Genomic DNA, 21,109 nt, shown 5'->3' with positions numbered 1-21,109 from the left:
GAGCCATATGCCCTAATACACACGAAGAATAAAACATCATCCCTGGACAACCAAGTCCCTCATTGCTTTAAACTCTTCTTGGCTCCCGTGGGTCCCAGCATAAAGTCCAAGAATGTCTGCCTGCCTTTAGGCTTCTGCCAGTTGCTCTTGCCCTCCCCCCCCGACCCCCACTAGACCTGCAGAGGAACTTGCAAACTGTTCTGGGCATCACCTTGCTGCAGAATTCCCTCAGCCTGTAATGCCTTCCCACTTCCTTCTTTGTCTGGCTGGGCTATATATATTTATCTGGGCCCTAGCTGGACCTGTTTCCGCTTGCAGAAAGCCTTGACCCCAGCCTGATTGCCTCCCCCTGGCCCATCCATGCCTGCGGTCCCCACCGAGGAATATTTCTCAGGGCTCCAGAAGAGGTTCTGAGTGCTCTAGATGAAGGGTGAAGTGGGGTGGAGCAAGATGCATCATGGGCGCCTGCCCACAGGTGTGTGCACAGATGTGTGCGCAGGTGCACCTCTAATCTGCACTCCTTGAGGTTGGGGGAAATTCACAAATGGTCAGGATGTGTTGCAGGGCACTGTGCTGAGCCAGATTCCCATCATGATGTGTGATACTCAGCTCTCTGGGGTCCCCATTTTACATGAAAGGTAACAGAGAGGTTAAGCTACTTAACAGGCTGCACAGCAAATGCGGGCAAGGTCAAGAGGCTTGGGGGCAAGAGTCTGGGTGCAAAGCGGGCAGTGCATACCATGGTAAAGGGCAGCTCTGGAACCAGACTGCTGATGTTTTGAGTCTTGAGCCTTCCAACATTTTGCTGTTACCTTGGGCAAGTTAAACAGTCTTTCTGTGCTTCATAAGTTTTTGAGTTAAAGACCCTGGAGGCTTTCTCAGCCTGAGCCACCTCATTTCAGTTCAGTTCAGCCGCTCAGTCGTGTCTGACTCTGCCACCCTATGGACTGCAGCATGCTAGGCTCCCCTGTCCATCATCAACTCCCCGAGCTTACTCAAACTCATGTCCACCCAGTCGATGATGCCATCCAACCATCTCATCCCTTTTCCTCCTGCCTTCAATCTTTCACAGCATCAGGGTCTTTTCCAATGAGTCAGTTCTCCCAATCAGGTGGCCACAGTATTGGAGCTTCAGCTTCAACATCAGCCCTTCCAATGAATATTCAGGTCTGATTTCCTTTAGGATTGACTGGTTGGATCTCCTTGCAGTCCAAGGGACTCTCAAGAGTCTTCTCCAACACCACAGTTCAAAAGCATCAATTTTTCGGCGCTCAGCTTTCTTTATAGTCCAACTCTCACATCCATACACGACTACTGGAAAAAACCATAGCTTTGACTAGATGGACCTTTGTTGGCAAAGTAATGTCTCTGCTTTTTAATATGCTATCTAGGTTGGTCATAGCTTTTCTACCAAGGAGCAAGCATCTTTTAATTTCATGGCTGCATTCACCATCGGCAGTGATTTTGAAGCCCAAAAATATAAAGTCTCTCACTGTTTCCATTGTGAGAGAAATTTTTTACAGTATGAAAAGGCAAAAAGATATGACACTGAGCCACTTGCGGTCATCCAATCACCATTTTTTCCTCCCCTCCAGCCTTTGTACAGGCGGTCCCCTCATCTGGGCCTGTGCATCCGTTTCTTCTCTCTCTGCTCACCTCTGACTCCCCAGGGTCAAGACCGTGTGCTGGAAGCAGACACTTAAGTGTTGGGATTTGGGGTGGGTTGTGGTCACTGCTGTGTCCTGTGTGGGGCAGGCACGCAGTGGTGGCTCAATTGATATTTATTGAATGTGCAAAGTAATGGGTACTGCAACCTCACCCCCTGCCCCCATCCCCACCCGGGGTCTCTAAATTCCAAACAGCCTCTGTACGTGCTCTCCAATCCCTCCAAAAGGCAAGAAACCAGGGTAGCAAAACAGATGGGTCATTATTGTACAGCTGCAAGTGGGGGGGGTGGTCCCGGGGTGGGGCCATGGTGCTCAGCATCTGTGGGGGATGGGGGCTGTCTGTCGTCTTCTGAACGGGCTCCAGGAACTCTGGGCCCAGGATGCTGGATGTCCTGTGAGCACCGGCCCCCTCCTCCCCTCACGGTCTTTGGGAGAAGCCGGAGCGGGGAATGTGTGAAGAGACGAGGAGGAAGAAGGACGAAGGACTGTCCGAGGTGGGGACCTGATCACAACAGCTCCCGCCCGCTGGCTGTTTTGTTGACTTTGGACAGGCCTTCCCGGAACCCAGAATCGGTCATTCTATAGGCAGAGAGTAAGGAGGTGGTCCAGGAGCTGCGGGGAGCCAAGTCTCACCCTCGAAGCTCACCACGCCCACCCCGAGCCTCCCGGCCCCGCCCAGATCCCACCCACCTGTGCTTTGAGTCTGGCCCCACCCCCGCTGCCTAGGCCCACCCACTCAGGCCCACCACACCCACCCAAGAGCCTCCTGGCCCCGCCCACCCAACCCAGAGCCCGGCCCCGCTCCCTCGCTGCCAAAGCCCCACCCACCCCAGCCCTAGGGCTCACACTTGCTCTATCTGCATGTCCTCCTCATCCTCCTGGGGTAGCTGCAGGTAGGGGTTATCCCTTGCGGGTTGGAACTTGTAGCCCGTGAGCACGAAGAAGGCGAGAGTGGAGCCCTCCACCAAGAGCTGGGAAGTTTGGGAGGCGGAGGTGGGGGGTGGGTGAGGGGAACGGATGACAGCCAGCTCGTTAGCACACCCACCCTAACTCCTCCATCTGCAGTCCCTTGAAGCCCGGCCCCCCTGCCCTCCACCAATAATTCCCCGGCACCCACCCTAGGCGTCCCCAAGGGTCCCGGTGGTCTCATCCCCTCAGGGGTAGAGGGGGCGCAGTGGGAGTGTCAGGCACACACCCCCTGCCTCCACCGCTATTGTCTGGCTCACTCTCCGCCCCTCCTGGGGCCTCTGTGCTCACCTGGTACAGCCACTGCCACTGGAAGGGCACGACCACCCGCAGCAAGATAGCGATGATCCGTGTGAAGTAGATGTAACAGATGACCTGCAGGGACGTGGGTGCACACAGGGCCACTGGGGGGTGAGACCTCCGGCACCACTGGGGATGCCTGGGGTGGGGGCCAGGGGATTATCAGTGGAGGGCAGGGGGGCCGGGCTCCAAGAGACTGTAGATGGAGGGGTTAGGGTGGGTGTGCTTGCTAATGAGCTGGCTGTCGTCCGCCCCTCCCTACCCCCCACCCCTGCCTCCCAACTTCCCGAGATCGAGCACAGGTTTCCTACCATGACATAGTAATGCCGGAACAGCTTCAGCTTGGCCAGGTTCACTGCCACTGAACAGTAGGCACAGAGAGTGGGGGTCAAGGGAAGGACTCTAGGGGCAGGACGACGGGGTCAGGGGTGGAGGAGAGGACATTTGGGGGCAGTGTGTGGAGAGGAATGTGCAAGGGAAGGTAAGTGGGAGGAGAGGCGGTCAGAGGGGGATCGGAGGAGCATCCAAGGGTCAGCAAGAGGGACCAGCAGCCAACCGAGGGCAACGGGCACAGCCTCACCCTTCCCATCAGTGCCAGACGCGTCCTGGAGATGCCGGATGGACCTGGGACGTAGTGAGGGACACGGGGGGCAGTCAGCACTGCCCCCTCCAGTGTCCACGGAGGGAGGGGCCCGGTGGGGGTCCTCACCAGACCACGGGGAAGAGGATGGTGCCGCAGCAGATGAGATCCACCAGGAAGAGGATTTCCTTCCAGATCCCGTAGTCGCTGGCGCCCTCCTCGCGGGACTCGATGACAATGTAGGCCACGTTGGCCAGGACCTGCGGGGCGGGGGACAGGACAGGTGAGTGGGCGGACTGGGCTTGCGTAGCCACGCCCACCGGCTCCGCCCCTGGGGCCTCCGTAGGCACCTGCAGTGGGATCACTATCCCGAAGATCTTCTTCTCCTTGTCCGACAGCACGTACTTGACAAAGGCCCAGCCGGAGCCAATCAAGGCGATGGTGATGAAGAGGAGGGCACCCTTCAGCCTGGCGGAGGGAGGTAGGAGGTGTGGTGAGACGCTGGGGGCCCAGCCCTCCCTTGTCTGCCTCCCCACCACCTTGCCGGGCAGAGAGGGGCACTCACAGATGCGTGATGTAGTGCATGACAGCGAGGCCTTCGATGGGGTGGCCCTGGCTGTTGATGAAGTAGTAGTTGATCTGGAGGTGGGTGGACGGATGGACAGTCAGACAGATGGATAGGGGAGTGGGGAGGGTGGATGGATGGTGGTTTGGGAACATGCACAATCACTGTTGGATGGATGACCAGGAAGGGGACAGGAACAGACAGTTCCAATCAGGATGGCCAGTGGACAGAGAAAGAGAGAGTCACAGCTGTTGACAATGGAGGGACTGTCATAGTCAGCTGGATGGACAGTTAAGACAATCGGCCTGGTTGACAGTCACAGCTGGACCCACGGACAGTTGGACTGAAAGGTGAGCCATCACAGCTGGACAGAAGGGCTGGATGGAAATCTGGCTACAGTGATAAAATGGATGGACACTCGGATGGACATATGGAACTCTCCAGCCCAGAGTCTGCAGAAATTTGGGGACTGGCTTGTAGGGGCTTTTTCCTGGCCCTGGAGACCCCAGCCCACCCCGCGCTGTTCCTGGCCCCAGACTCTCACACTATGGAAGAGGAGAGAGATGCTCTTGGTGAAAGTCAGGGCTGCCATGAGCCAGTGGATCTTGAAGACGTTGTACCTGGTGGGGGAGGGGAGATGAGGGACAGAAGAGAGGGGGCATTGGTCAGGGGCATGGGTGGGAAAGTGGGAAGACAGGAGGTGGGGGACCCCCAGGGTCAAGGGCATTACGTGTTCTTGCAGAGGATGGACACCCAGAAGATGCCAGCGCCCAGGAAGCAGGTGGACATGACCATGTACAGCTTGAAAAGAGGGATTTCCGCCGCTGACAGGTAGCCCTCGGGGTTCTTCTCCCGGATCATTACCTGGCGGTGGGGGACAAGGGGTTGCAGGCTAGCTCCAGATGTGCTGGGCCCTGAGTGTGAGTCACCAGGTTCCGTTCTCTCATTTCTGATCCTCAGATTTCCGGTCTCCCTGATGCACATGGGGTACCTGGCCCGCAGTGAGGGCTCCATGAACCCGTTGCCCTCCCCCTCCACTCACTGTGAAGTCAAATGGCTGCTCCCGGCCTGGCACTGAGTTGTCACAGTTGTGGAAGTTGAGGTTGTACTGGCCTTCCTCGGCCCTAGAGCCGATCACGACATGGAACTGAGAGGTGGGGTGGACAGAGGGGAGAGGGGACCTCAGCTTGGGGGCATCCCCACCTTGCGGAGGCGAGGGGCTGCAGGCACCCCTGGACACTCACACTGAAATTGTAGGAGTTGTTGAAGTGGCCCAGACCCAACACTAGCTCCTGGTCCTTCCCACTGACACCCTGGGGGGGAAAGAGTACCTCCATGGAGCATCAGCTGCCCCCTATGGGGGTGGGGCCTTCCTCTCTCCTGCCCTGGCTTGCCATACCTGCCGGTCCCCTTGTGACCCTGTGGGTTTCAACTTAGCCTTGTTGGGTGCAGCAGTGGTCCCTTCTGGGGAAACACAGGTGAGATCAGAGATGGACAGATAGCAGAACGATGGGGGGGTATGTGGAGGAGCCCTGCCCACCCACTCCTCCTAGCCCGACTCACCGTGGTCCACCTTGGGGGTGACCATGTGCTCTGACTTCAGGAGCCCTGGTTCGGAGGGCGATTCCGGGAGGAGCCCAGCAGAGATGAATAGCTTTTTCTGCTCCCCATACTTTCGTACCTGGACCCTGGGGATGATGTGGGAGGCTGAAGGCTGAAGTCAGGCACACCAGCTGTGCTGAGGGACTCAATGGCCACTTGGGTCCTCAGGGTCTCCTCTCTGGGGGGGCTCTATCGTGGTCATCAAGTGGCAGCATTTGGCCACCATCCATCAAGATGGCTGCCACATCCCTGTGTTGCCAGCACCAGGGATTATCTGTCACTTCCCGTGACACCGAGTCATTCATTCTACTGAAGTACACCTTATTTAATAAGAAAATGCTGTCGGCTTCCCTGGTCGTGTGTGCATGCTAAGTCGCTTCAGTTCTGTCCAACTCTTTGTGACCTAATGGACTGTAGCCCTCCAGGTTCCCCTGTCCATGGGATTCTCCAGCCAAGAATGGCAGGTTGCCATTTCCTACTCCAGGGGATCTTCCTGATCCAGAGATCGAATCCGCCTCTCCTTCACTAGCAGGTGGATTTTTATCCGCTGTACCACCAGGGAGGGCTGCCCTGGTGGCTCAGTGGTAAAGAATCTACCTGCCAAATACAGGGGAGATGGGTTCAGTCCCTGGTCTGGGAGGATCCCCTAATACACGGAACAGCTAAGCCCATGCACCACACCACTGAGCCTGCGTTCTAGAGCTCACCTGCCACAACTACTGAAGCCTGAATGCCCTAGAGCCCATGCTCCACAATAAGAGATGCCATAGGAATGAGAAGCCAGAGCATCTTGAGTAGAGAGAGAGTAGCTTCTGCTCGCCACCAGTAAAGAAGGCCTACGTGCAGCAACAAAGACCCAGTGCAGCCAAAAATAAATAAATAAATAAAATTTAACAACAACAAAAGCGAGTGGCTTTCTCCAAAGGCATCAAGGTTCTTTCTGGCTGGTTCTCATTCCACCTGATCAGCTCACATGGGTATCACAACCAGGGACACCCCAGTGATGGATTTTTAGGGTAGCCCCTGTACTCACTGCAGATCCTTGGTGTTGATGAGGAAGAGAACCAGGAGGCTGCTACTGTTTTTCCGGAGAGGACACTCATGGGAGTCCCGGTTCTGGAGGGTGGGCAGTAGGCAGCTTTGGTTACCCCCACCCACTGGTCCAGTCCCACCCTGTCTCCCTCCCCAACCCCTCCCCCTTCCCTGGGATAAGGGTGAGTCTCTCCCTTCCTCTCTGGGAGAGGACAGGGGCCTTTGAGTTTCAGAGGCTGACAGACAACTCTCCCCTTCTACCCTCTCTGCCCCTCCACCCTCCTCTCCCCATTTCCACCCCTACCACTCACTGAGTAGGAGCGAATGCTGCCAGATCTCACCCGGGTCAGACTGAACCCCACCTGGCAAGTGGAAAGAAAAGGGACTGTGAGATGAGGGATGCCAGCAGGGACCTCTATCAGTGGCAATAGACACATAACCTTGAATTTCCTTAATACCTAGTAAGGGGGAGATCCTGCATTCATTGACCTTTCCCACTTGCTCCCAGCACCCCAATCCTCTTCCTTTAACTCCTAACCACTCGACTGGGATGTCATTTCCTCCAGGACACCTTTGCTGGTTCCTCTGCCCCCCACCCCCATTTAAAATGATGATGTAAAAAATAAATAGAATGTTTACAGCTTCCTGCCTTGGGCTCTGGAATCTAACACACTTGGATCTATAACCAAGCTTTAGGAGTCTGAGTAAGTCACATACCTCTGAGTCTGTACAAACGCCTGTAAAATTCGGTTTACAGGTCTAATATTTTCACAACAACCCTGAAAGGTGGCTATGATGGAACAGACTCGTGGAAATTGATTTGCAGTGTATGGGTACCCAGCGGGTGTTCAATAACACTAGCCTCTTATTTTGACTGCAGGAACTGGGGCTGTCCTGTTCACTGGTAGGCTCCCCTCTCACCAGCTCAGTGCCTAGCACATATAGCCTGAGAAATTATTCCTCAGTTGCTGCTGCTGCTGCTGCTGCTAAGTCGCATCAGTCGTGTCCGACTCTGTGCGACCCCATAGACGGCAGCCCACCAGGCTCCTCCGGCCCTGGGATTCTCCAGGCAAGAATACTAGAGTGGGTTGCCATTTCCTTCTCCAGTGTATGAAAGTGAAAAGTGAAAGTGAAGTCGCTCAGTCGTGTCTGACTCTTCGTGACCCCATGGGCTGCAGCCTACCAGATGAGCAAATAGAAACTCAGAGACTTGCCCACGATCACAAGGGTGAGGCAGAGTTAGGATGTGAATCCAGAACTGGCGGGGGGAGAGGGTGGGCTCAGAAACTCGTGCACCTCTCCCTCCTCCAGCAAACTCCCCAAAGCCCCTCACCAGCGGGGCCTTCTCTTCTGTATTCTGGCGGCCTAGCCTCAGGAGGCTCAGATCCACTTCCAGGGAGCCGTTGGTGTAGAAACCAAAGCTGTTCAGTTGGATGTCTGCTCGCTTCTCCCCCTGCCGGAGACCAAGGAAATAGAGACAATTCAGATTTCCCACCAGCCCAGCCCCAGGGCTCTGGCACGAGGTTCCGCCAAGGGCTTCGGCCTCTCCCGGTATCGCTGTATTTAGGACAGGTTCAGAGGGTGACGGGAGAGGAAGAGAAGGCCACCCCTGTAGGTCATGACCCCAGACCAATTCCAGGTAAGCACAGAATGGCTCCGGATCCTCTGGCCACCATTCGGAGAGTCCAGGAAGAGAAGGTCTGGGATACGTGGAATTCTCCCTACGAGGTGAGCATCACCCATAAAGCAGAGTTACGCATCTTGGGGAGCCTGCCTCTCACTTCTCGGAAAACTTTTAGATTCCAACTAAGTCCCCAAGATCCCAATTAGTACCCCCATTCTAGGACCCCCGGGGACTTCCCTGGGCGGTGTCAAGGGTCCCTAGCAGCCCCAAACCGATCCCAAGAATTTAAAGGCCTCAGAGTCCTAGGTCCCCAGGGGTGAAGCCCCACCCGCTGTGGGCAAGGGACAACCCCAGCGCAGCAACTTGCCAAGCAAGTTGCCAAGCAACTTCAAAAGAACCACTGAGGGGGATCCTCCGGCGAGACCACTCCTGGCCTGAAGTAGGGGGCGCTGGACCTCTCCATCCCGCATAAGGAGCGGGGGAGGTAGGACGAGACCACTCCAAGATAGGGGCTTCTCCGGGCCAAAGCTGCGCCCCGCACCCCAGACCGCCAGGCGGCAGGACTCACCGTCAGCGTCAGCCGGTGAATGCGTCCAGAGGAACCGCCTAACAGCAGCAGCAGAAGTAGCCACGGCCCCGATTCCGCGGAGCTCCCACGGCCGAGCCCCCTCCTCTCGCTCACTGCCATCTCTGGAGCTACCGCCTCCCTTGACACCGCCTCTGACGCCCCCAGGCCCGCCTACCGATGAGCCAATCGCCGCATGGTGGGGGCCGACCCTTCTGCTTTTTGAGCCCTCCCAGCCAATCACCGATTGTCTCCTCTCGTGCCCGCCCCCTGTAAGACACCAAATAGACAGCACCGATCCCGAATGGGAATGCTAATATTGCTTAACCCCGCCTTCACGCCCACCAATCACTAGAAAGATTGTCCCGGATGTAAGTTGATAAACAGTTCATCCAACCAATTGTGATGGATCTGATATCCTTCCCTGAAGAGGAATTCCTCCACCCACTCTTAACTGACAGATCCGTTCAGAACTACATTACCCAGAATGCAAGGATGGAGGGGGTGGGGCAGCAAACGACTCACTGGGGGCATTCAATAAACTACATCTGCCAGTATCCCTAAGAACAGACTTCCCCTTTTTCCCCTGGGGATGTGGCTCCCAGCCAAAGCTCAGGCTTTTGGTAAACACTTGCATTTGCTAAAGCTTGTCTTGTTTTCCTAATCTGGCTGATCCATCGAGTGGCCAAAACCTGGCTCCAAGCTAAATCATGACCCTGGAATGACCAGTGATCCCAGACTGAGTTACCAGGCTTAGGCGAAAGCTTCTATCCTGGAGTGAGGCCACTGGTTGGATTCCCATACCCAGAACCCAGGACAATCTTGATTCAGGCTGAACCCCAACACCAGGTTGAGCGCCTACCTGCAGCTGAGCCCTGACCTCAGCTGAAACGGAGCTCTCCCATCCCCTTCTACTCTCAGCCTATACTGAGCCTTAATCTCTGGCTGAGTTTACACCTAGACGGATCTCAGATAAAGACTGAGCCCTGACCTCAGATTAGGACAGACCTGTGGACCTTCGTTTGAGTCCCAGGCCTTCGACTGGTGGCTCACCCATCTCCTAAGCCTCTGATCCCAGTCAGGTCCCATCCCAACTGTGGTGCCCACCTGGGATGAATCCCAATTTCAATTGAGACTCTAACTCCCAGGTTGAGCCGCTGAGTTCCAGACCCCAGGTTGAGTTTCTGACTCGATCTGACCCTCTAACCTCTGGCATGCATGCTCAGTAACTTAGTCGTGTCTCTTTGTGACCCTATGGACTGTAGCCTGCCAGGCTCCCCTGTCCATGGGATTTCCCAGGCAAGAGTACTGGGGTGGGTTGCCATTTCCTTCTTCATCTAACCTCGGGAGCCCAAGTCTATTTTGCAGTTTGCAGTTTCCTAACTCGGAAGCCACCAGCAGGTGGGGCCAGGTCCCCGCAGAGCTGTCGATCCCAGTGTGGGTTACTGGAGCTATCTATCCTCCTAGGCGTATTGTGTACTTCTTGTGTTCTGGAAGACGGGGCTCAGAGCCTGACTTGTCCCAGGGGGTCTAAAGCCCTGAGCCCCAGCAGGGCGACTGTCACCTCTGTAACCAGAGAGAAAGCACCAAAGGCAGGAGAGGATGGGAGTGGGGGGAGGTTGCTGCTTGGATCTCTCCCCTTTCATCCCAGTACCTCAAAGGGATTAACAGTGTGTGAACTGACTTTTATGAGAGAGGTGACAGACTTCCAAGCCCAAGGGTTCGAGGAGCGGGGGAGTGGTGGAGTAGGAATCCTAGGGTCTGTGCAAACTATTAAACCTGATTGGGCCTTAATGGATGAGACTGGGAAATGGGCAGGTGCAACCTCAAGTTGTACGGGAGCCGAGGAAAGGCCTGGGCCTGGCGCCCCAAGGACAGCCCGTCCTCAGTTTCCCGGCGTAGACTTTAGGGAGGGAGGCAGGATGCGGTTGGGGGCGCTAATGGACCCGGCCTTGGCGGAGGCGCGTCCTGGACAGGATCGAAGTCCTTCCATCCGCCCTGTGGCCGGAGGGACCAGACCATTAGTGGGACGAACGTAGACATCTGGAGCCAGGCTGGCCCGCAAGAGCGGGGTGACCTCAGTTCTGCCTGCGATGGAGTGGGGAGAAAACCTCTTGGGTTGGGGTTTTAGTGTCTTGGCCGTTTAATGAATGATTGAAAGGAAAGAGGAAAAGAAAAACCGTCCAGGGCAGGTCAGGGATGGGGTGGACAAAAGGGTCCCAGGGGATTTGGAAAATGGATGGGGGTCCTTTAAGGGGTCTGTCCAGTGGCGTCGGGTGGCGCGCATTCCTTTAAGAAGGGGCGGGGCGTCCGTTGGGTTCCGCCTCCTTGGGGGGGTCTCTCTTTCAGGGGGCCGTGCCAGGGCTCCGAGAGTGCGGGGGCGTGGCAGAGTGTATGGGGCGTGGCAGAGCCTGGAGTAGGCGGAGCCTTAGCGGGGCGGGGTCGGGCTCCTCGCCCTGGGCTGAGTCTCCCGGCAGCGGCGGCGGCAGGGACCGGGTGCGGCGGAGGCGTCGGCCGCGGCGGGAGCAGCATGGATTGGGGCACCGAACTGTGGGTGAGTCCGTTCCGCTTGACTCCAAGTTCCTCCCTTCCTGGGGTCCAGACCCACGATTTGCCCCTGCAGTACCCCAGCGGGATCTCTGCGCGTTCCCTTCCACCGACCCCTGGAATCCCCTCTCTCCGCGGAGTTTCCCAGGGCGGTTCAGGACGCCCCGGAGCGGAGGGGGACCTTTCAGGAGCCGCGTAGGGAAACTGAGGTACGGGGTTCATAGTGAGGAGGGCAGAAGTCCTGGGACCAGGCCTGAGCAGCCGGGAGAGGTCACCTATTTTGAGCGCCCTGACTGGGCCGGCGGCTTATCTTACGGCCCCTGGGTCCCTGCCCGCCGTCCGCCTGTCCAGCTGGGGCGGGGGAGGGGGCCCTCTGGCCACTTACAACCCCACGTGGGACCTGGAAGTCCAGACCGCCCTCACGTCGCCTCTAATCTACAATTAGGGCTTGGGACACTGTAGGGGGAGGGGGCTGCGATCCTCGGCCTCAGCCCCCTCCCCCAGCCCTCCTTAGGCACTGGGAGGGGCCGCCACCAATCGCCTCGAACCTATGCCCTGGAAGCCCCAGAATTTTTTCCCCCTTTCCTAACCGGAACCTCTGATCCCTCCTCTTTCTGGGGGCGGTGGCACTCCTGGGTTCCTGGGCGCCCTGGGTTAACTAGATCGTCCCTCCCACACCAACTCTGGGATTTCTTTTGGACGTAAAGTGGAGTCAGTGAAGAAAACTGAGTCGCCCCTGGGGGGACCCTGGGAAGCGTGGCTACTGGGGGAACCTGATGCCCGCGCTCGACCATCCTGGGCCCCCCCCCAAGCTGCAGGGAACCCTGCCCCTCTGGCCCTGACTCACGCCAGGCCGGCCGGATTTTCCGGAATCTGGGGGGGATTAGGGGACCCGGGGCAGGGGGAGTGGCCTTGTCCCATTCCACACCCCTCTTGGACGCCGGGAGAGGGGACCCTGTAGTCCGGCTGGGGCCCCGCCTCAGTTCCCTGGCCCTTCCTGGGAAGGGGAGGGGGTTCCCGCCGGTTTCCTGCCTCCCCCCGCGCCGCTCCGGGGCGGGGCCGGGAAGCCACTCCTTCTTGGAGCTCGGAGCTGGGAGGCTCCCTTGCCGCTGGGTCGGCGGCTGTGGGGTCCCCGGGTCCTGACCTCGGTCCTCCCAATCCCCCTGCTAGGATCAGTTTGAGGTGCTCGAGCGGCACACGCAGTGGGGTCTGGACCTGTTGGACAGATACGTGAAGTTTGTGAAAGAGCGGACAGAGGTGGAGCAGGCTTATGCAAAGCAGCTGCGGTGAGACCCTAGGGTGGCCGCGCCCTGGGGTTCAGGGGAGCGGTTGGAGGACTGGGGGCTCAGCCTTCCTGCCTCTCTCCGTAGGAGCCTGGTGAAAAAATACATGCCCAAAAGACCTGCCAAAGATGACCCTGAATCCAAGTAAGAACGAACACCGGATGGATACAGGGCTAGATTTGGGAGAGCAGGGGGGTATGGGACCCACTTCTCTCTCTCTCAAGCTGGGCTTCCCGCAAACAGATCCCTCACTTTTCACCCCAGTTCCACCTAGAGGTGTGAGCTTGGATGCAGGAACCGAATTACCTGGCTTGGAATTCTAAATCCACTACTTTCCAGCCGAACTGCTTTGGACACTTGACTTCAGTTCTCAGCCTCCTTTTCCCTCAGCTATTAAATGGGAGAGGCTCCCACAGTTATTAAATGAGTGACTCTGGGCAAGTGACTCATGGTGTGAGCCTCGGTTTTCCTCTCCTGTGAATTGGGGATGACGATGTCCTTGTAGAGGCTCATATGAAGATTAAGATAATGTGTTAAAACAGTGCCTGGCCCGTTTCATTTTATTCCAGTTCCAGAAACCCCCAAAAGATTTTCTGGTCGCTTGTTTGGAGGCAATCTCAAGACCTGAATTGACATGAAGTTAATTAAGTTCATTAGGGTCTTCTTGGATTTTATCTCACTTATGTGAATACTAATGCTTCTTACAAAAGCATTTATAGTATTTGATTATACGATGCTGCTACTGACACCACAAGGGTGATACAAAAAGATGGTGTAAGCATCGCATCCCCTTTCTAAGACCTCCCCAAGTTCTGAGAATTCTGAGTTTCTGTGTCCCCCTTGAGGGTTGGGGGTGTGGGCCAGAATTAATCGTTGCTTCTGGGGTGAATGTCTTGGGGCTCACGCTTTCTCATATGGAGGTGGGTCTGGGGGCATGTGGCTCCCAGGGGTCCTGACCCCCAGCCCCTGTCCCCCCCTCCACCCCACCCCAGGTTCAGCCAGCAACAGTCCTTCGTGCAGATTCTGCAGGAGGTGAATGATTTTGCTGGCCAGCGGGAGCTGGTGGCCGAGAACCTCAGCGTGCGTGTATGTCTCGAGCTGGCCAAGTACTCGCAGGAGATGAAACAGGAGAGAAAGATGGTGGGTGATCCCTTCTCTGGGGCTTCCCGAGGGTCCCCTGACATCAGGGTGAGCCTTATCGCCCCCTCGTCCCATAGCACTTCCAAGAAGGTCGTCGGGCCCAGCAGCAGCTGGAAAGTGGCTTCAAGCAGCTGGAGAATGTGAGTCTGTGGGTGTGGAGAAGCGTGGCTCTGGCCCCGAGCAGCTGGGTGAGGGTTGTCGATCCACTTCGGCTGGCCTGGACCCCTCCTCTCCTGTGGGTTTCCAACCTGCCTATTGTCACCACTCCGACTCCCGGTTGCTGCGTGGCATCTCCCCAGTCCCTGAAACCGTGGCAGGCAGCTCCGTCATTCCGATTCTGTCCCCAACACAGAGTAAACGTAAATTTGAACGGGACTGCCGGGAGGCTGAGAAGGCAGCCCAGACCGCTGAGAGGCTTGACCAGGATATCAACGCCACCAAGGCAGATGTGGAGAAGGTGCCTGTGGGGTCTGAGACAGGCTTGGGGGTCAGGGTTAGGCAAGGCCAGATCTGGGCTATGACCCTCCCCCCACCTCTATATTCCTCAGGCCAAACAACAAGCCCACCTTCGGAGTCACATGGCAGAAGAAAGCAAAAATGAGTATGCAGCCCAACTACAGCGCTTCAACCGTGACCAGTCTCACTTCTATTTTTCCCAGATGCCCCAGATATTTGATGTGAGTGCTACAACCCCCCAGTCCCACCTTCCCTAGAGAACCCCAGAGTTAACCAACTCCTACACATTTGTCAAAACCCCAACTGTAATGCCCTAATCTCTAAATTGAAAAGGAGTTAGAATCAAATAGTCAAAGTGTTCTCTGATTTTATTCAAGCTGTTCTTTCTGCCAGGAATGTCATTCTTTCCTTTTGTAATTCCTACATTCTTCCAAGCTCCAGTTCTAACAAATCCTCTGAAAGATCTCAAATTTCTCTTCTTCTGTTTCAGCCTTGTACTCTACTTTCTATCCCAACCCTGAGACTGGCAGTATCTGTGTTGGGTCAGCTTTTTTCTTGAAATTCCTGGCTCTGTTTTTTTCTTTGTATATGTTTTAAATTAATTAATTAGGCTGCACCTTGTCTTAGTTGCAGCATGTGGGATCTAGTTCCCTGACCAGGGATTGAACCTGGACCCTTGCATTGGGAATGCAGTACCTTAGCCATTGGACCACCAGGGAAGTCCCTTCCTGGCTCCATTTTCACCTCCTTTGAGAAGACTTTCCTGACTCCCTAGGCAAGGGGAGGGCCTTAAATCCCTCTCTGACATCTCCCTGGCCTCTGAAATTTCTCCCCTGACCACACTGAGCTGGAAGTCTCTGTGTTCAATTCTGTGTTTTCCCTGCTAAACTGGGTTTGGGGCTGTGGTCAGTGTGGGGCTCCATTATGCTCGGGAGGGAATCACTCTGCCACCAGCCCCTCGATCAATGCCCCTGAGAACTGTGCCCCCCATCTCTACAGAAGCTGCAGGACATGGACGAGCGGCGGGCCACCCACCTGGGGGCTGGTTACGGACTCCTGTCAGAGACCGAGCTAGAGGTGGTGCCCATCATCGCCAAGTGTTTGGAGGGCATGAAGGTGGCCGCAGATGCTGTGAATGCCAAGAACGTGGGTGCCTGGTCCTGGCAGTGGACCACGGGGGACAAGCAGTGTTTGGGGGTGGTGTGCAGAAGTAGGAGTCGGAAGGCTGGGCCCCTAGGCTTGCCCCTGATTGCCCCTCACCATCCCCAGGATTCCCAGGTCCTAATTGAGCTGCACAAGTCAGGCTTTGCCCGCCCGGGTGACGTGGAATTCGAAGACTTTAGCCAGCCCATGAACCGCGTGCCCTCGGACAGCAGTCTGGGTACCCCCTCTGATGGACGGCCAGAGCTCCGAGGCACGAGCCGCAGCCGGGCTAAGCGCTGGCCATTCGGCAAGAAGAACAAGGTGGGGGCCGGGGCCCTCAGGGTGGAGGGCTGGGTGTGAGTGGGGACAGCGGGGGCCCACACTGAGTCAGCCCCAGCCGCCGGAACGCTGAGTCCCGGGCAGGAATTTTCCTCTTGGCTGCTGGCCCGGGCTGGAGGGAAGGAAGGCTGCTGGGCCATTGGTCTGGGAGTCCCCCGAGGCTGGGGGGGGGTGCGGATTGAGGGGGGAGGGCCTGTGGCGTCTGTCTGCTGCTTCTCAGGAGGCTGAGAAAAGAGACCTGCTTTGGGGCTCAGGGCTAGGTGAGGGCTTGGGACACCATCCCTAGGGACTCCCCTTGAATCTCTTCAACTCTCTGATGAGTCTTTGGGCGCCCTACCCTCAGGCTGGTTTTTTTGGGGATTTTTGGTTTTCAATGTCAGGCACATACCTGGACACCTCTGGTTTATACCTTTGACAACCGCCTCCTCTGCCCAATTTATACCTTTGACTCCTGTTTCATACTTTCGATCCCTGTCGATGTATACTTTGAATCCTCTAGCTTAAACCCTGGCTGTAGCCCTTTTGGTATTTCATGCCTTTGACCCTTCTCTTAGCTTGCCCTTGACATCTATGGCCCCATTTTTGTCTGAGACCTTGATTTCTGCATGCCTCTCCTTCCACCTTCTAGACTGTGAGCCCAGAAAGCTGGGGGTGGGGATGGGGTAGAGAAACATGGGCCTCCCTGTGCCCCCAGGCTCCATTCTAGAAACTGGACATAGAATACAAGGGAAGTGGGAAGTGTTGGGGGATAGAGATGGAGGGGTCTGGCCTTCTGGCTCACAATCTAATGCCCTCCCGCCACCTCCCAGATTTTTGTGTTGCTCTTTGCATGCATTTTCTGTGTGTGTGATTGTGCATCTTGAGTTGTGGTTTTCTTACTTTTTTTTTTCTTTTCTCCATTTGGTTTTTTTTTTTTTTCTTTTTCTTTATTGCGTCCATCCGCCGTCCACCCGTCCGTCCATCCGTCTTTGTTCTCTACATCCTCCCGACCCTTCTGACCCATGCCCTCTCTGGCCCCTGCCGGTAGCTGTGCCCCCCACCTCTCTCCCCCCTGGGGGGCCCCCTGCCCTCGGCATTACCTAACGGACCCCCGTCCCCCCGCTCCGGCCTCGACCCCTTGGCCATACTGAGCGAGATCAGTAAGTCGGTCAAACCGCGGCTAGCATCCTTCCGCAGCCTTCGAGGCAGCCGTGGGGTAAGTGAGGCCTCCGGGGGAGGAGGAGGGGGCGGCCCCAGCCCGCCCAGCGGCCGGGTGGCGGGACCCTGGGCTCGCTTCCTGCCGCTGGCTGGGCCCCCTCCTTCCAAGGCCCCACCCGGACCTGCTTCGCTCTGTGCATGGCCTTGCCCCCCAAGAACCTTGGGCAGGGAGGAAGGTGGACTCGGTGTATCTTAGGCCTATCTTAGATCTGGGAGCTCAAACTCTGTGTTCCGGAACTCAGTTCTCTTCCACCTTGCAGACAGTGGTGACTGAGGATTTCAGCCACTTGCCCCCAGAGCAGCAGAGAAAGCGACTGCAGCAGCAGCTGGAAGAACGGAACCGTGAACTACAGAAGGAGATGGACCAGAGGTAAGGTGAGGGGCTGAGCAGGTAAGGAACAAGGTGAAAGGATAAATGAATCACATTGAAATGGCACCCAAAGATCTCTCTAACAAACCCCAGGCCCCAATGGGCTTATAGGTGAACTGCAGGTAGAAGAAATAGTTACTTCCCACCTTGTACAAGTCATTCCAGGAAACAGAAAAAGAGTGAAAGGGACTTCCCTGGAGGTCCAGTGGTTAAGACTCTGTGCTGCCAATGCAGGGAGCACAGGTTCAATCCCTGGTCAGAGAATGAAGATCCCACATGCTGCCAAAAAGATTGAGAAAGAAAAAAAGAGTGAAAGCTGCCAGCTCATTTAGGAGGCTGGTGGAATCTCAGTTCCAAAACTGAGTTAGCAAGAACTCAAGAAAATAAAATTATGGATTTATTTAATTAACTTAACAATCTTAGATTGCAAAATCCTAGCCAATCCAAGTCCAGCAATGTATTAAAAACAGTATTACATCATGTGGTGATGGTGATTGTCCAACTCCATGAATGAATTTAATGCCATGAAACTGTATACCTAAAAATAGCACAAATGGCAAATTTTATATTATGTATATGGCATAATAAAGAATAATAATAAAAAACCAAAAAAACCCCCATGATCAGTGGGGTTAGCCTAGTAATGCAAAGATGGTTCAATATCAATAACATCTATGTGTCTTATTCACTCCATTAATTGGCAAAAAGAAAAAAAAGCACATGGTTTTTTCATTTAATAACTCAAAACATTTAAAATATTAACAATAAAAAAACCTGCCAGATTAAAAAAAAAAGAAAATCTTTACTCACACTTTCCAAGCAGCAAGATTCTCTTCCCAGTCCTCTTACATAATAAGAATGACGTTTGCCACTTGCAGATAGGCAGCCAAATGATATTTTGCTGTTTTGCACAGAACTCCTTGTACAAAATGGCTTTTATTGGTGTAAAGTTCCATTTGATTATTGTTCCCGAGTGTTTCGTTTTTTTGTTTTTTTTTTAAATTTTTGGCTGCACCTCAAGCAGCATCCTGGGCAGCATCCTTGGTCTTCGTTCCCAACCAGAGATGGAACCCGCGCCCCCTGCAGGGGAAGTGCAGACTCTTAACCACTAGACCAACAGAGAAGTCCCCATTCCTGAGATTTTTATGATGTTGGGGTTACAGGTGCATGCTCTGGAGTTCAAATGGACTGGCCTTTATTCTAGCTCTTTCCAGTTTCCTCATCTGTAATGTGCATCAGGTATTAGGACTGAGAAGAAGTTTAACCCAGGTTTGTCATCTTCCAGAGGTCTATGCATGTAACAATTATCGCCTGTATATATAGCATGGAGGAAGCAGGGACAGGAGACTAATGAAAATAATAATACCTAGCGTTTATAGAGTTTCTAACTCCTTACATGGATCATTAGAATTCCTGTTTGCCTGAGAGACTGTGATACACATAGGAGACAATGTGTATCCTACCTGAGAGAGGTAGAATCCACATAATTCTGTTTAGTGCTGTATTTCTAATGCCTAGAATGGGTTTCTGGTATGCCATATGCACTCAGTGTGAAAATGTGAAAGTGTTAGTTGCTCAGTTATGTCAGACTCTTTGCAACCCCATGAACTGTAGCCCTCCAGACTCCTCTGTCCATAGAATTTTCCAGGCAAGAATACTGGAGTGGGTTGCCATTTCCTTCTGCAGGGGATCTTCCTGACCCAGGGATCAAACCCGCATGTCCTGCATCTCTTGCATGGGTGGTTCTTTACCACTAGCGCCATCTGGGAAGCCCCCTATATACACTACTACGTATAACATAGATGACTAATGAGAACCTGCTGTATATAGCACAGGGACTTCTACTCAATGCACTGTGGTGGACTAAATGGGAAAGAAATCCAAAAAAAAGAGGGGATATATGTATACATGTGAGCTGATTCACTTTACTAACGCAACATTGTACAGCAACTATACTCCAGTATAGTTATATTCCAGTAAAGGCACTGCTCTCATCTTCACAACACATATAGATACCATTATTCTCCTTTCACAGACAAGCCTACTGAGACACAGTTTTGGAACAACTAGGAAATGCCCGCTCTGGGATTTGAATCCAGGCTATGACACATTGGCTGAGCTCCCTGAAGCAAAGCCCGTCTTTTTTTGTTTGTTAAATCACATGGATTTCTTTCTCCTCCATCTGTCTCACCCTAGGGAGGCCCTGAAGAAAATGAAGGATGTGTATGAAAAGACACCCCAGATGGGAGACCCAGCCAGCTTGGAACCCCGGATCACGGAAACCCTGAACAACATCGAACGGCTGAAACTGGAAGTACAGAAGTATGAGGTCAGGGCAGACCCTGGGGAGAGGCGGGGCCGGCAGGCCTGGCTGAGTCACTGCCTGGTGGGGAGGGGGGAGAATGAGGGAAAGGGAGGTGTAGGTGGTGGGGGCTCCAGCTGTTTCTCATCACTGCCTCTGGTGTACATGGGTGATCTCAGGAAACCTCCAGGCCCAGAGTGGGCTGACCCCAGAGCCTGGCCCTGGAGCTGAGTGTGCGGTCCCCTCCTCTCAGGCTTGGCTGGCAGAAGCTGAGAGCCGGGTCCTAAGCAACCGGGGAGACACCCTGGGCCGGCACACCCGGCCTCCAGACCCCCCAGCCAGCGCGCCGCCAGACAGCAGCAGCAACAGCAACAATGGATTGCAAGAGAACAAGGAGAGGTGAGCAGGGAGGCCAGGGTGGGTCTGTCCCCAGACCCTGGACCCTGGTAAGGGGTACCTGTTCTCACTGCTTTGCCTTCTCCAACCAGCTCTGAAGAGCACCCCTCTGAGGAGGGTCAGGACGCCCCCATCTACACGGAGTTTGATGAAGAATTTGAGGAGGAGCCTGCCTCCCCCATTGGTCACTGTGTGGCCATCTACCACTTTGAAGGTATGGACAGCCTGGGTGGTACATTGATGACTTTGGCGGGGGGGTAGGGGAAGGTGGCATTTGGGGCTGGGCTCTGTTAAGATCCGCCTCCAGCAGACCTGAGCCCACTGCCGCTCCGTGACAGGGTCCAGCGAGGGCACCATCTCCATGGCTGAGGGCGAGGACCTCAGTCTCATGGAAGAAGACAAAGGCGACGGGTGGACCCGGGTCAGGCGGAAACAGGGAGGTGAGGGCTATGTGCCCACCTCTTACCTCCGCGTCATGCTCAACTGAACCCTGCTGGAAGCGGGAAGAGGGGGGCTGTTGGCTGCTGCTTCTGGGCCACGGGGGGCCCCAGGACCTACGCACTTTATTTCTGCCCCCGTGGCTTTGGCTGAGACCTGTGTAACCTGCTGCCCCCCACCCCCACCCCCTCACTCCTCTCCCCAGATGGACCCGCTGTGCCTTCTACCATTGATGTACATACTCATGTTTCGAATCTTTTTTCTTCCTGCCGCTCGGCTAGGGTCATTTTGTTTTATATAAAAAGTGATGAAAAACTCTTGGAGTATGTGGCTTATTAGGAGGTTTGAATACTGGGGCTGGATATTCAAACACCACCCTCCTTAAGGGCCACGCGGGGAATGAGGAAGTGGCAATGAACCTGGGTACACCTTGGACAAACTGCTCCTTGCTGGGAGTCGAGTGCTTGTCTGATTCCGGTATGGAAGGGGGTGCTGGATGTCACCCCTTTGGTGTTCCCTGCAGCTCACATCTGCTTAGGACCTACTGTGTGCCAACCATTTTCCACCCAGAAGCTCATTCAAACGTTGAGTTTTCAT

General features: G+C 55.0%; 2 protein-coding genes across 17 annotated transcripts; one reads left to right on the top strand and one right to left on the bottom strand.

Moving 5' to 3' along the window:
* Positions 1-1,908: 1,908 nt before the first annotated feature.
* Positions 1,909-9,034, bottom strand: GPR108 (G protein-coupled receptor 108). Of its 12 annotated transcripts, none has more exons than XM_081499327.1 (18): positions 8,905-9,034; positions 8,046-8,165; positions 7,024-7,074; positions 6,714-6,796; positions 5,642-5,766; positions 5,478-5,542; positions 5,323-5,391; positions 5,121-5,225; positions 4,809-4,942; positions 4,623-4,698; positions 4,079-4,152; positions 3,864-3,981; positions 3,643-3,773; positions 3,514-3,557; positions 3,245-3,294; positions 2,925-3,037; positions 2,514-2,638; positions 1,909-2,246 (listed from the first exon to the last, which is right to left on the bottom strand). In XM_081499327.1, exons 1-17 carry the CDS (start codon positions 9,022-9,024, stop codon positions 2,521-2,523), a joined length of 1,596 nt encoding a protein of 531 aa, XP_081355453.1. In that variant the 5' UTR covers positions 9,025-9,034; the 3' UTR covers positions 1,909-2,246; positions 2,514-2,520. The 12 variants fall into 12 exon arrangements, 11 of the variants coding, with proteins under 11 accessions (XP_081355453.1, XP_081355450.1, XP_081355451.1 ...); XM_081499324.1 differs by having other exon boundaries at positions 2,925-3,008; XM_081499325.1 differs by having other exon boundaries at positions 2,925-3,008; positions 5,478-5,539.
* Positions 9,035-11,354: 2,320 nt separating this feature from the next.
* On the top strand, positions 11,355-20,827 carry TRIP10 (thyroid hormone receptor interactor 10). Of its 5 annotated transcripts, none has more exons than XM_081499319.1 (15): positions 11,355-11,455; positions 12,619-12,734; positions 12,819-12,875; positions 13,724-13,871; positions 13,949-14,011; positions 14,224-14,328; positions 14,420-14,548; positions 15,327-15,473; positions 15,597-15,791; positions 16,837-17,004; positions 17,267-17,376; positions 19,573-19,705; positions 19,932-20,077; positions 20,167-20,288; positions 20,413-20,827. In XM_081499319.1, the coding sequence occupies exons 1-15, from the start codon at positions 11,432-11,434 to the stop codon at positions 20,559-20,561; spliced, it is 1,812 nt and encodes a 603-aa protein (XP_081355445.1). In that variant the 5' UTR covers positions 11,355-11,431; the 3' UTR covers positions 20,562-20,827. The 5 variants fall into 5 exon arrangements, with proteins under 5 accessions (XP_081355445.1, XP_081355447.1, XP_081355444.1 ...); XM_081499321.1 differs by having other exon boundaries at positions 20,385-20,827; XM_081499318.1 differs by having other exon boundaries at positions 17,249-17,376.
* Positions 20,828-21,109: the final 282 nt, after the last annotated feature.

The sequence above is a fragment of the Giraffa tippelskirchi genome, chromosome 6 (genome assembly GCF_054371585.1).
Source record: "Giraffa tippelskirchi isolate mGirTip1 chromosome 6, T2T-mGirTip1v1.2.pri, whole genome shotgun sequence".
Taxonomy (NCBI): Eukaryota; Metazoa; Chordata; class Mammalia; order Artiodactyla; family Giraffidae; genus Giraffa; species Giraffa tippelskirchi.
The sequence above is the reverse complement of the archived record's forward strand: the minus strand, read 5'-3'. Positions and strand labels throughout refer to the sequence as shown.